The sequence below is a fragment of the Equus quagga genome, chromosome 11 (genome assembly GCF_021613505.1).
Source record: "Equus quagga isolate Etosha38 chromosome 11, UCLA_HA_Equagga_1.0, whole genome shotgun sequence".
NCBI lineage: Eukaryota > Metazoa > Chordata > Mammalia > Perissodactyla > Equidae > Equus > Equus quagga.
This window is the reverse complement of record NC_060277.1, coordinates 7281994-7295070: the sequence shown is the minus strand read 5'-3', so window position 1 is coordinate 7295070 and position 13077 is coordinate 7281994. Positions and strand designations below refer to the sequence as shown.

At 38.8% G+C, this 13077-nt stretch overlaps 1 protein-coding gene across 4 annotated transcripts in view; it reads left to right on the top strand.

The window, feature by feature from the left end:
* Positions 1-13077, top strand: part of L3MBTL3 (L3MBTL histone methyl-lysine binding protein 3) — a 113913-nt gene that overhangs the window by 38850 nt on the left and 61986 nt on the right. For all 4 annotated transcript variants that reach the window (XM_046677578.1, XM_046677580.1, XM_046677577.1 and 1 more), the window contains 3 exons: positions 1910-2045; positions 3590-3681; positions 6134-6285. In XM_046677578.1, the coding sequence (XP_046533534.1) occupies positions 1910-2045; positions 3590-3681; positions 6134-6285 (380 nt within the window). The remainder of the gene's footprint in view (positions 1-1909; positions 2046-3589; positions 3682-6133; positions 6286-13077) is intronic.

The following is a 13077-nucleotide window of genomic DNA, read 5'->3' as shown; positions in this document are numbered from 1 at the left end:
GGCGGGGGCGTGCAGCCACATGGCACGGGCCTTAGAGGAGCAGAGTGGAGAACAGGCCTAGAAGTGTGGCGTAGCCTAGGTAGTCACCCCTCCTCAGGCCTCAGAGGGATGGCAAGTGGGAGAAGTGGGAGCAGCCTCCACTTGATGGAAGGGTTCCGAGGGACAAGCTAGATATGCCTTTTAACAAGGAGGTTGAGGACGTAGGAGACCGTTTCCCAAAGCATAGGGTTCCGGAGGGCATAAGGCATAGTAGAGAGATTGCGGGGGGAGCAGTCTCTCTCTCAGAGGGAGGTTGGCTCAAGGGGGCAGAAGCTCAGAGCCATATGACCCTGAGGGACTGGAGGGAGAAATTACTAACGGGGCTTGTTTCTTAGACATTCACCAGAGACAGCTGAGTGTAGGGAGGGTGGGTTTGCCTCCCTCCAAGGCTTATAAGACAAGCAGCCCCTGAGCTTCTTGGCGTGGGGTGATGTGGTCATGGGACAGCCACCTGCCCTTCTTGAGAGCTTGTGCATCTAGGGGTCTCGGTCTCGGCTCTGCAGAGGGGCCCCAGTCTCTCTGGGGGTGTCAGCTTAGTGGTAAATTTTATATGTGTAACATATCAATACATTCTAATTAAAAAATACTAGTATCGAAGATAAAATGTTAAAAGTCCATCCTTTTCCTTTTGCCTCTCCCTTATCACTCCCACTTCTGAGAAGAAATCACTGTTAATATTTTGGCATATATCCTTCCAGACTTTTTTACTGTGATTTTCATATATGTGTGTATGTGTAGGTAGGTATATAAATGTGTGCATAAATACGTATACTTATGTGTATGTATGTTCACACGTAATGTGTATACGTGCACACAGAAACAGATACACATAAACACACACACGGACTCGCACGTCTGTAATTTTTCTCATAAACTGACTCATCTTAGTTTGTTCTGCCACTTGAATTTTAACAATATGTTTTACAGAACTTTCCATGGCAGTAACTGTACAGCTACCTAATTATTTGGGGGTTGTTAATTGCCCTGGCTCTGCGCTCTAGCCTCAAGCTTCTTGTTCAGGCTTCTGTGGGGCAGGTGCTCCTGGAGTGGTTAGAGGTCTGGTGTGGGGTGTGGTTCCACTTGAACACATCTGCTGTGCTAGTGGGAAGAGAATTGAGAGGCTGAGCTTGTCTCTAAGAGCCCAACGCAGAGCGTGACCCAGCTGAGGCCCCATAAACCCGTGTGACCTTTGTACTCGGAACTTCCCCAAGTGGGGCCCTTTAGGCAGATGTTCGTCCTCAGCGTCCAGCGAGTGTTACATAAAGTGCGTTCTCACTGGCATTCCAGGGAGCCTGTCTCATCTAAGTATGAATTAGAGGAGGCTTTTTTTTTCTTTCTCCCAATCTGGCTACTGCTGGGAAGGGGAGTCTATTGACTTCTCTCCTTGTCTGTACCAGCCTTGATCTGGCCGGATATCACCCTGTGCAGAGCTTTATAAAGGACAGAGAGCCGGCATCTGACAGCGCTCAGCAGGGCTTCCACCCCGGGCATCCTCCCACTCTGCAGGAGCTGTTGCCCTGTGCCGGGCTGCCTGCTTCCCTGCCGGCTCTCCTTGATGACATGTGCTGGTACAACATAGGGAATGGAGAGAGGATATGTGCATGTGGGAGATTCTTCACCCCGTATCCATGTGCTCCTAGTGTAACTGGGGATCATGCCAGAACACTGAAGTTCAGCTCTTCCCACTATCATAGCCTTTGCGTTTAGATTTTGTCGTTTGTTTGCTGTTTTTGTTGCTTTTCACGTGGGTGCTTTGATTAACATAGGCTATATAATACTTGATGTCCACGTTAATTTATTTTTGTACATGTACACAAATATTTTGGATGTTTTTGTTTTTTCATCACTCAGCCTGCTTTCCGTGTTTCAGGTTTGTGGATACCGGATAAAACTGCACTTTGATGGGTATTCTGATTGCTATGACTTCTGGGTAAATGCAGATGCTCTGGATATTCACCCCGTTGGGTGGTGTGAGAAGACTGGCCATAAACTCCATCCTCCGAAAGGTATTGTCACTTTTTTATCTCACATTTTAAATTCTGCAAAAATGTATTTTCTTACATGTTTATTTGGAATTTTTAAGAATTCAGACTCTATGATTATTCAGAGAAGCCCAAATTCAAGCTTATTGTCCACAATGAAAAATGTTTGTTAAAATGAAAGAAATTTAAAAAGTAGAATCCTGTTTAAGAGAGTAAACTCTGTCCATATACTTATTTGCGTATAAAATACCAATTACATGATACTGAATTTTGGCTACAAACAAATTTTAGCTACAGACTTCTATTTTATATGTATCTATACACGCATTCGTATATCCTTGAAAAAACTGATTTGAAAAATTAGTTTGAACCTGTTTACACAGCTAAGTTTATTTACTGATATTTTAGTATATAGAAAATCTTGAAAAATTATACATTGAACTTGTAGATTGTAATGTTTAGGAGATTGGAAAGGAGACTATAACACTAAAAATTGGTTTAGGTGGGAGTTGAATTAATAGCAGTTACTTTTTTATCCTTCAGTTCTTTATAAAACAATCTGCCAATGATTTTGCCATGTTTCATGTTTATATAAAGATCCAAAAATATTTGATACCATCTTTTTTGGTCCATCCCTAGTGTATTTAATAATATCTTTTTTCCTTCCTTTTCAGCTATTTCATTCAGTATTCTTTACTTGATGCCAAAGATCCAGGTTACTAGTCGATGTTACTGGTTCGATGTTTAGTCTCAGGGCTGTTGTTTTTTAATGGACTAGCCATCGTTTGGCTTTAAGTGAAAAATTAACGGCAGAATGGTATTTTCAGATGGCTGAAGGATTAAACCAAAATACATAGAAAAAATGAGGGTGAAAAAGAAAAGCTGTATCTAAATTTATGTAAATTTACCTCCTATTTATGGTGAATTATTAGCTGTTCTTTTCATGCTGCCGTCTGGACTTTAATGGAAGTAGAAGAGAGTGCATGAGCAGATAAAGTAAAATGCTCAGTTTCCTTTTTTAAGGAGATGTTGGCTTTAACAACACTAAACAGTAAATCGTGAAAATTAAGGCAGGGGCATTTCCATGATTGTAATTTGCCAACATGCTCACTTCATAAATCATAAACTGTCATTCTTGTGGTGATGGGCCAAGAAGATTTTATCTGTTTTATTACTGTTTTTTCTAGCTTCCCACTTGTTCCTACAAGTTAGTCTCCCAAGATAGAATAGATGAAGGAAAAATAAAGAATTTGACTACTCTAGCTCGCTAGTCTGCTGAGGAATTCTGCCTAAATAGTGATAGAAATGGCCTGGTAATAAAAAAATACACATGTTCTTTATACCCATTACCATTCATTCAGAATTGAAAAGTATGCAATTTGTTGGAAATAAACACAGCCTGTGTATAAAAATCCATAGTTATAAATTATGAATTAAATTTTACCTATTTAAAAAATCGCTTGATTGCTTGACTTTGCATGTTGAAGTTATAGATGAAAGTGGGAATGGAAAACGTGGTGTGAAATATTTTGATATTTTACGAGTCTGTTTATGTGTGCTCACCCTAGGTTATAAAGAAGAAGAATTTAATTGGCAGACCTATCTTAAGACATGCAAAGCTCAAGCTGCTCCCAAGTCATTATTTGAAAATCAGAATATAGTAAGTACATTCAAAATACTTTCCCTTCCAAAGGAAAAGTGATAATAAGAAACTATAATAAATTTTATTGCTTTGGTAAATAGAGTACTATCTTAATTAAACTTTAAAATTAGCTTAAAATCTTCATGAATAAATATCTGTTTTATAGCCATATCCTGGTTGTCTTTTTTTATTGACTGGTAGAAGGCAACATAGTTCAAAACCCAGCTGTAATTTACAATTAAGCTGCATAAAACATTAAATTGACTGGGATATTTTACTGTTATTGTCCTTTATTTAGGAGTGCTTCTTAAATAAGATCACATAGTGAGATGAACGTGGCCTTCTTTAGATTCGCAGGCTGGAGACTAGGACTTCTTTTACTCCAGCTTCTAGCTTTGTATTGCAGTAAAACAGAAGCAAAGTCTGGATGTGTCTGGATTCTCTGCTTCTTAACCTGTATTCCCACTTTCCATTACATGTTCCTCTGTTGGCATCTCTGAGGAGGCTCAATACATTTCTGTCTTCTTCCTTGCCCAAGTTCTGATGTAATTGGAAAGAACAGAGAGCAAGCAGGTGGAAAACCAAAATATCATCTTTATAACTGATAAGGGCTCTGTTGGAGGGCGTGCATAGCATCTGCTGACAAATGAGCTGCTTGATTCTGAGCCCTAGAATCAAAGAGATTTACTGCCCCTCCCTGCCAGACCACCCAAGCCCAGGAGCACTGGAATGGGGCAGAGGAACAACGTGGAAGCCATGTGCTTTGCAGGCCAGCTTACCCTCAAGCGTATGATCAGTTCCTCCTTCCAGATTCACCAGTCAGATAACAGTGAGTGAGTGTGGAGAGAGGCAGGAATATTTTACCAATGGGGTTCCCCCTATATGGAAATAAATATCAGGAGTGGGGAGAAACCTTTTCACCTACTCCAGATCCCCTCCATTTGGAAATAAAAGTGTATTAACCAGTTGTTTTGGGGCATCTGTCTAATGGCTGAAACATTCTCTGATCAAATTGAATGTAAGCCAGCTTGAATTAGAGAACTGAAGAGGGTGTGTGTGTCTTTAGGTAATTAGTAGAGCTAATGAGCCAGGTTAGTATTTTAAAATATTTCAATTGAGGGGATAGCTTAATTGCTGAAATGTGAATTCTGCGCTGTCATAGATGTTCTCTGTCGAGACCAAGGAGTTAGGCTGAGTTAGGGAGTTAGACTAAGCAGGGGAGTTAAATGGAAACTCAGCAGCTGTTGGCGCGCTTCCTCGTCCCTGCCTGGTCCTCTGACGATGACTTCAGTCAGGGATTTGATGAACTGCCTTGAACCGTTGTCTTAAATTCTGTGCATTGCTAACACACAACTTAATTTCGGGCTAAGTGTTCGGTATCTAAGAGGCAATTAAGTTTTCTATTTTGAGATTCCTCAATGTCAAAACACTCAAGTATTTATGGCCAAAACTCTGATAAATAATTTCAGGACTTAAATGTATAGTAAAGATTGCTCTGTAGAATCAGAGCCTGCTCCTTCTATTCAGACGGGACTGAATTCTGACATCTTCAGATATACGGCTGTCTATATTTTTGTAACAATGGCTGTATAATTACAGTAAAAAGATAACGTCTATTTTGCTAAAGTAATTAGAATAGTATCTGTTCAGTCTGGACAGAAAGACTTTTTTAGAAGGGCAGATGACTTGTAGTGTGTTGTGATGGCACAGCTGAGGTCCAAGGACACTTCTCTGAGATAGAGATATTTTTCCTCACAAAAGATTGTAAGGACTGTTTACATTTAACGGAACCTCAAGCACTTAATTGGACTTTTATTGTGTTAGTTCCGTGTCCCAGACGGCTGCTAATCTGTGGATTTCCTCATATTGCAAGCGGTTTTGAATGGCTGTACGTATTAACAGTCAGTTCTTTTGGTGCTGTTGTACATAATATCTGTAGTGTTGAGTAAGAGTTGTAATAATTTGCAGCCTTTCATATATGAAGATGACCTACTTTCTGTACAGCCCTCTTTTGAGAGATCTTTTCAGAAGTGGGAGTGCGTTTGTACTGACTCACACATATTTTAACTTGATTAAGTGCACATTATGTGTGAAATAATTTTCATTGGTAAGTCGGTAATCAAGGAGAAGAAAAACAAGAAGTGAACTATGCAGTGAATAAAACTTTCCTAACTAGCATAGTCGTCTGACTAAGGTACCAAAGTGCGTATTCCAATAAATTATTGTAAACTCTGCGAGGTTGTGGGTGTGTTGGTTTTGAGGCCTGGATTGTTAATTGAATACAGCAACAGGGCATGTTTATTTATCGCTCCTTGTTAGAAGAAGACCTGGTGGTGAAATTGGTACACGGTTCTTAAATTATGTGAACACCACTGACGGACGCCAGGCCGTCGAGCAGGAGGAGCAGAGAGGGTGCAGGTCTTGCTGTTAAGTGTGCGCTTATCTCTAATTAAATCTGTATGTTTCGTAGACAGTGATCCCATCAGGCTTTCGAGTTGGAATGAAGCTTGAAGCCGTAGACAAAAAGAATCCTGGGTTCATCTGTGTTGCTACGGTAACAGATATGGTGGACAATCGTTTCCTCGTGCACTTCGACAACTGGGATGAGAGCTATGACTATTGGTGAGACATCTCCCACGGCGGCTGCTCTTTCTAATTTAGTGTTTATTCAAGGACATAGTTTGAAAATAATAAGAATGCAAAATTTATAATGAAAGATAGCAGTGCTCTGCCCCACTCTTTCCCATTTCAGATTTTTACCTATAGCATATATTTCTAAATAATATCCTTTAATTTTACTTGGTGATTTGTATTTAGTTGACTTCCTGCTCTGGAAGTACAATTTACACACCCCGTTCCCAGCATATGCTCACACGTCAGTGCACACACAGACCCACTTCCCCCTGATCTTGGCTGTCGTCTATCATTTTTGGAAAAATATTTTAATCTTCCTTTCATATTTTCATGACCAGTATGAAATGTAACCATTTCATGTCCAGTAGCTAATTTAACCATTTATAACTGCTGAATACTAATATCTTAGTTGAGGAATATTGTTTTTAATCCTTACAGTTTTGGGATATACTGTGTAAAGTAGTAGGAGCAACATATTATAAAATTATATAATTGTAAAATAATTATAATAAAGCCATTATATTTTGATTAAAAAATTGAATTAATGGTTTTCCATACCTAATTCATGTTCATTGATCATTATAATTCACTTTCCTGGTGAAAGACATTTCCAAAGTATTTAGTTCCTTTTAGAGAATACTTGCAATGAGAACATTTTAGAGAAGTGAGAGATATCTTTATAAAATATGGCTGTTATATTATCAAGTGAATATTAATTTATGTAAATGGTGCTAAATTTTAGTGAAGCTTCTTTTATTGTTTTTTTGGTTTTGTGGTGAGGAAGATTGTTGCTGAGCTAACGTCTGTGCCAGTGTTCCTCTATTTTGTATGTGGGACACTGCCACAGCATGGCTTGATGAGTGATGTGTAGGTCTGGACCCAGGATCCAAACCCACGAACCCTGGGCTGCTGAAGCGGAGTGTGCAAACTTACCCACTACGCCACCAGGCTAGCCCCAGAAGCTTGTTTTTTGACATTTCTTTTTAGTATGCTTATATTTAAGTATTCGTTAGTCATCAGTAATTTCCATTACTCCTCAGATTGTCTTAGAGACTCATCAGTTTTACTTGCTTTGTTTTAAAAAGGAGAGACATTGAAAGCCATTTGCTATTCAGTTTTTTGTTTTGTTTTGCTGAGGAAGATTCACCCTGAGCTAACATCTGTGCCTATCTTCCTCTGCTTTTTAGTATGTAGACTGCCACCACAGCATGCCTGCTAGTAGAGCAATGTAGGTCTACGCCGAGGAACCAAACCCAGGCCACCACAGCAGAATGCGCTCAACTTAACCACTAGGCCACCAGGGCTGGCCTTGTTATTCACATTTTAAAAATGCTTTCTATTATACATTACGTATGATTTTTGCAGAATTTTTAAAAAATGTAGACAAGTAGTTCCATGATTACATCACACAGTGTCAAGTACTTTGAACATTTCGGTGTGTTTTTCCCAAGCTTTTTTCTGGAAAGCATGATTTTTTCTTATAAGATGTCTTTTTGTTCAGTTTGCAGTAACTTTTTTTTTAATTCGAATATAGACCATTTCAAGCCTATGTGAAAGCAGAGTAATGGAGTGACTCTCCTGTAGTCATCACACAGCACGAGCACTTATCAGTTTCTATCCACTCTTGTTTCCTCTGTATTCCTGCTCCTGAAATCCCAACTCCAGGATGGTTTTGAAGAAAATTCCAGATATCATAGCATTTCATCTGTGAATAATTCAGTATGTTTCTTTTAAAGATAAGGATTCTTTTTCATTTTAAAAATATGTGCTGTTATGAATGCCATAGTGTTAATAACATACTTAAACATTCCCCCGATTGTCTTAGTTTTCTTTTTTTTAGTATGATGGCTTTAGGTCCAAGTTAGGTGCGCACTTTGTGAGTGCTTTGATGTTTTTCTTCATCTCTTTTAATTTATAGATGCCTATTCCTCTCTTTTTCTTCCTCTTATAACTTTTATTGAAGAAACCAGATGGTTTGTCCTGTGTAGTCTCCCACAGTCTGGATTTGTTGATTGAATCCTTGTTGTATTGCTTACCATGTTCTTCATATTTCCTGTTAATTGGGAGTTTTTGTTTCATTTAAAATTATCCATACCTATCTTGAGTGAGTGAATGGGTGAGAAAACTGTAAATTTAGAAATATGGTAAATCTGTTCTGGGTCAAACGTGTTTCTCCTCTCTTATATTTGCTGTGCTGTGATGCTGGCAGTACAGTGTGGTGAGTGGGATCCAGTCCTTTTATTAATAAATTATACATTAAAGCAGTTATTAGAATTTGTTGAAATGAGAGTTTTTTGTTTTTAAGTTCTCATTCATTTAGGGAGAATTTTTTTTTTGTTTGTAGCTTTTGCCTTATCTAAACAAAATGGCTGAATCCTAGTTTAAGTTATTTTCGTGGTCTTGTAAGTATTACAGGGTTTTAGAAGTATGAATTGGTTATTTGACATAAGATGCATTTCCTTTACAAATATTCTTCTGGAAAAAAGTAATGAGGAAGTCTAGAAGAATTTGTCACAATCATCTTTCTTTGATGGCAAATGCCTAGGGAATAAGAAGAGTTCCTTTTTTTGGGATTCCTTTTTAGAAAGAGCAGAGGGAAAAACTGATTTCTTTTTGTTCTGATTTTTCACTTTTATGCACACAAACTAATTATTTTTAGGATGGAATGTACTTTGAGGATTTACTTATACTTCTAACTATTGACATGAAATCATATTTTGTTAATTGTCAGAAAAATAATACAGTGTTCTATTCCTCAGTATGCAGTTAGGCACATTAAAAATTGCTTAAGTGGGGGCTGGCCCCGTGGCCGAGTGGTTAAGTTCGCGCGCTCTGCTGCAGGCGGCCCAGTGTTTCGTTGGTTCGAATCCTGGGCGCGGACATGGCACTGCTCATCGGACCACGCTGAGGCAGCATCCCACATGCCACAACTAGAAGAACCCACAACGAAGAATATACAACTATGTACCGGGGGGCTTTGGGGAGAAAAAGGAAAAAATAAAATCTTTTAAAAAAAAAAATTGCTTAAGTGTGCTGGAATTTCTCCAGCTTTATTAAATATTATGTTCTTTGATCTTTGAATTTTGAAATGATTTTTATCTGCATAAATTACTTCCTTAGGTGTGTAATTGAGGTTACAAATTGGATTGCCTTTCCCAATTTAAAATAGTTTGGAAATGAGAAATGTCTTTTCCCTTTGAACTGGATAGTGATCTTATCTCTTTTTACCTCAGTGGAGATTTGAAAGCACATATGTATGTCTGTGTACATTTGTGTTACTATGTGTTTAGCTGCGATAAAACATCTCTTCGTTCCAAAGAGGAGCGTTGTGATATTTATGTAGGATTGAAGTAGTACTTTTTTATGAAATGGAAATAGTTACATATTAGAATGGAAATTTTTTTCTCTTTGGGTTTTCTCTGTGGTTTTGTTACTGGTAGTTGGTAGCTATTTAATTCTAGCCCCTTGACAGTCATTAGACTTAGGAATAATCCTAAATATCACAGAATATTGGAACTAGAAAGGACTTTAAAGATGCAGGATGGAAAGCCATCACAGTGAGGATGCAGCCTCTGTCCTCATCAGCCTCCAGCTGCCTGAGGGCTGGGCTCCCAGGCAGAGCACACAATGAGGAGTCACCCCACCTTCTCCCCCAGGCACTAGGAAGGGATTTTCCTTTTAAGAAATGTTATTTTCCTGTGACCTTATTTTTTGGAACCAGAAAGGCAAGGCAACAGAACTTAGCTGACTGTTGAGAGGAAAGATCTAAATGAATGAGGTTGCAGCTTCAGCTGTCTTTGAATTTCATTCTGACGTCCCAGTAAGTCAGTAAGTGTGAAAAATCAACAAACAGATCTATGAAAAAAGGAGCATTGAGTTAGCAAATTAGAACAAACAAGGGCTTGGGGCCTTTTCCTGATTGTCTCCAAGTGTACTGCAAAATTTTTCTTTTTAGAGATGGAACTCCTTTACATTTATGAATTGAGAGTAATAGTAATTTTACGGGTCTCTCCAAAGTAATGTTGAAAAGTTTGCATCGTGTTGTCAGTTTCTTAGACCAGTGTCAAAGTTGAAAAGTTTGTCATCATCTGGTTAAATCTGGGAAGCAACCCTCAGGGATGGTGGTGAGTTACAGAGGTGAAAGGGACCTAGGTAACGCTGCACTTCAGCCCTGAGGACCTCAGGCTTGGGGAGAGAGAGACACAAACACCACTGTTCTGGCGGCAGGGTAGATGGTGGTTAGTGCTTAGTTATTCAGACCAACGTCTGTGGCACAGAGAGAGAAGGACTGACTGACTCACCGGAGGGTTCTTGAGGAAGGCTTCCTGGAGGGCGTGGGATCTGAGGTGGACCAGGAAGGATGAGAGAATCAGTACTTAGATGTTGGAATGGCATATTCCTGGCCCAGGAAAGCACTTGCTTGTATTTAAGCCCAGGGGGGCAAACAAGGGTGTGTTTCAGGAATGGCAGCCAAGTCTATTCAGTAAGCGACTTAACCCTTCTAAGATTTAGTTGTCTCCTTTGCAAAAAGGATTAATGATAATACCTATCTCATAGGGTGAAATGAGGATTAAAATAAGAGTAAGAAGCAGAAACCAATTTGCAAAAGCTTAAAGAGATGGCTGTAAGGGACATTAAACGGAAAAGTTTGGCCCTGAGACGAAAGTGAATTATTGGTTGAGGGGAAGTCAACCTCTGAGGAGGGTTTCCGGCACATAGAGAGTTTTGAGCTTGGTTTTAGGCTGAAGGAAGGAGGCCATTGTGGAGGGAGAGAGTGGAGATATCTGAGACTGTGGATAATTGGGGACCCCAGGTCCCACAGGTAGGGCTAACACTGGAAAGGAATAAGCTCTCTTCTCTCTCAGCCTGGAGTAAATGAAGACATGAAAGGAACACTGACACTGGAGTAATGAGATGGTATCCCCTTTATCTTTTCCAGGTAGACACTGTGTTAGTGAAAATCTAGTTGTAAGCTTGAAGCAAATTAATAACGTGGGGAACAGCTAGTGTGGGGAATGAGGTTGGAAGTGCGTTAGAGATGAGCAGAACACGATGACTCAGCCTCATGAGCTCTGGGGTTACTGGTAAAACACGGAGTGATAGAGACCCTGAAGAGTCGGCACATGATGGGAGCCAGGAAAGCGAGTCCTAACTGACAGTCATATGCTCTGCATTTAGAGAGTGGGAGAGGCCAGGCGTCCTGTGTTTCTTCAAGGAATCTAAACTGTTATTGCTTGAAATGAAGACTTTGATGTTTCCCTTCAGTGAGCATCTTGAAATGTTCCTATTTGACTGTCTGCCTAGATCTGTGGAGCCCAGCGTGTGTGCATTAGCTTCTTTAGCTTTCGGCTGTGGCTGATAAAACTAAGATCTCTTTCTTTTCAACCTGAGGCCTTTCTGAAATCACTTAACTTCTTTGTGTTTCTGTTCAAGATGAGGATCTTAAGGTCTGCTCATTTTATCCTTATAATATAAACACAGATTTTTCATGAATAATTATTTCTGTTATTATCTACCAGTCTAGGTCTGACTGGATCTTAGCAGCCTTCGTGAGTACTTTACACTTACGTCTAAATTGGACTTTTAAAAAAATTTTTTGAAATGGACTTTTTTGATGATATACATAAAACTCGAAAGAAAGGAGAGGTACAGCAATCAACGGCTTGCCATACTTTTTGCCATTAGTTCATTGTATTTCTTCTTGGTTACGTTGCTGCTTTTGAACACTAGATGGGACTAAGAGATGACTTGAGATGATAATAGTAACAGAAAGGATTTCACAGGCTTCCAACTTCTGAATGAAGTGTTTGCTTATTGAGAGAATGTAAGCAAACTAGATAAAAACAGGGCTATTCTTCTCTCCTGAGATGGCTTTCTTGTTTATTTTAAATGATGACTTTAATCAGTATTTAGATAATATTAAAACCTTATGTAAGATTCAAGGAGTATAGGAATGAGTGGCCAGAATATGCCACAGTATTTTCCTTGATTGCAATTTATAGAGAAATCCAATAAAATCACAAGAGTTAGTAATGTCTAATGCTCTTACTTAAATCACCATGAGCCTGGCAGAAAATTATAAAAAGTACTTGATAATTGTATTAGAGTGAGAAGAAAAAAGAAACAAATGTTATGTATTTGGTTTTTTTTTCATTTTTGAGTCCTGTATGAATTAACAGCTTTCTCTAAAATAAAATAAAAATTTCCCTAAAATACAGGCAGTGCGTCATTGCTAATAATCCATAACCAAATGATTGTTTAAGAAAAGATTAGCGTAGCTGGAAATAGTGCTCCACAGCTCTGTTTATACAATTTATAACAGAAAGCAGCTCAAAGAATCGTGTATTAAAGTATTTTTTATGCAAATACATATTGTAAGAAATGTGACAGTTGCTTTATGAACTTGGCCTTGACCTAGCAGTGTCTGTTTTCCTTTCACATTTCTAAAATAACAATATACACCTACACGTGTAACCCTAATGTATAGATTAAGAAAGATAATAGTGCGAGGGTATGTAATAGGAGATAAGTGAAGAAAGGAAAGAAACCTTTGACTATAAATTTAAAGGTATTTTCAACTGCAATAATGTTGAGAAAAATCACCAATAAATTGGGGTCACATCAACTCACCTGTGTTATTGTTCAGCGCTGCTCACTTGGAAAGGTTGACCTGGAAAGTGCTGACCATGTGTTAGTCTCTATTCAGAACGTTTCTTAGAAAGTTCTTTGTTTTTTACGACTCATCAGACTTTTTTATCCACAGAAACTCCAACCAGTGTT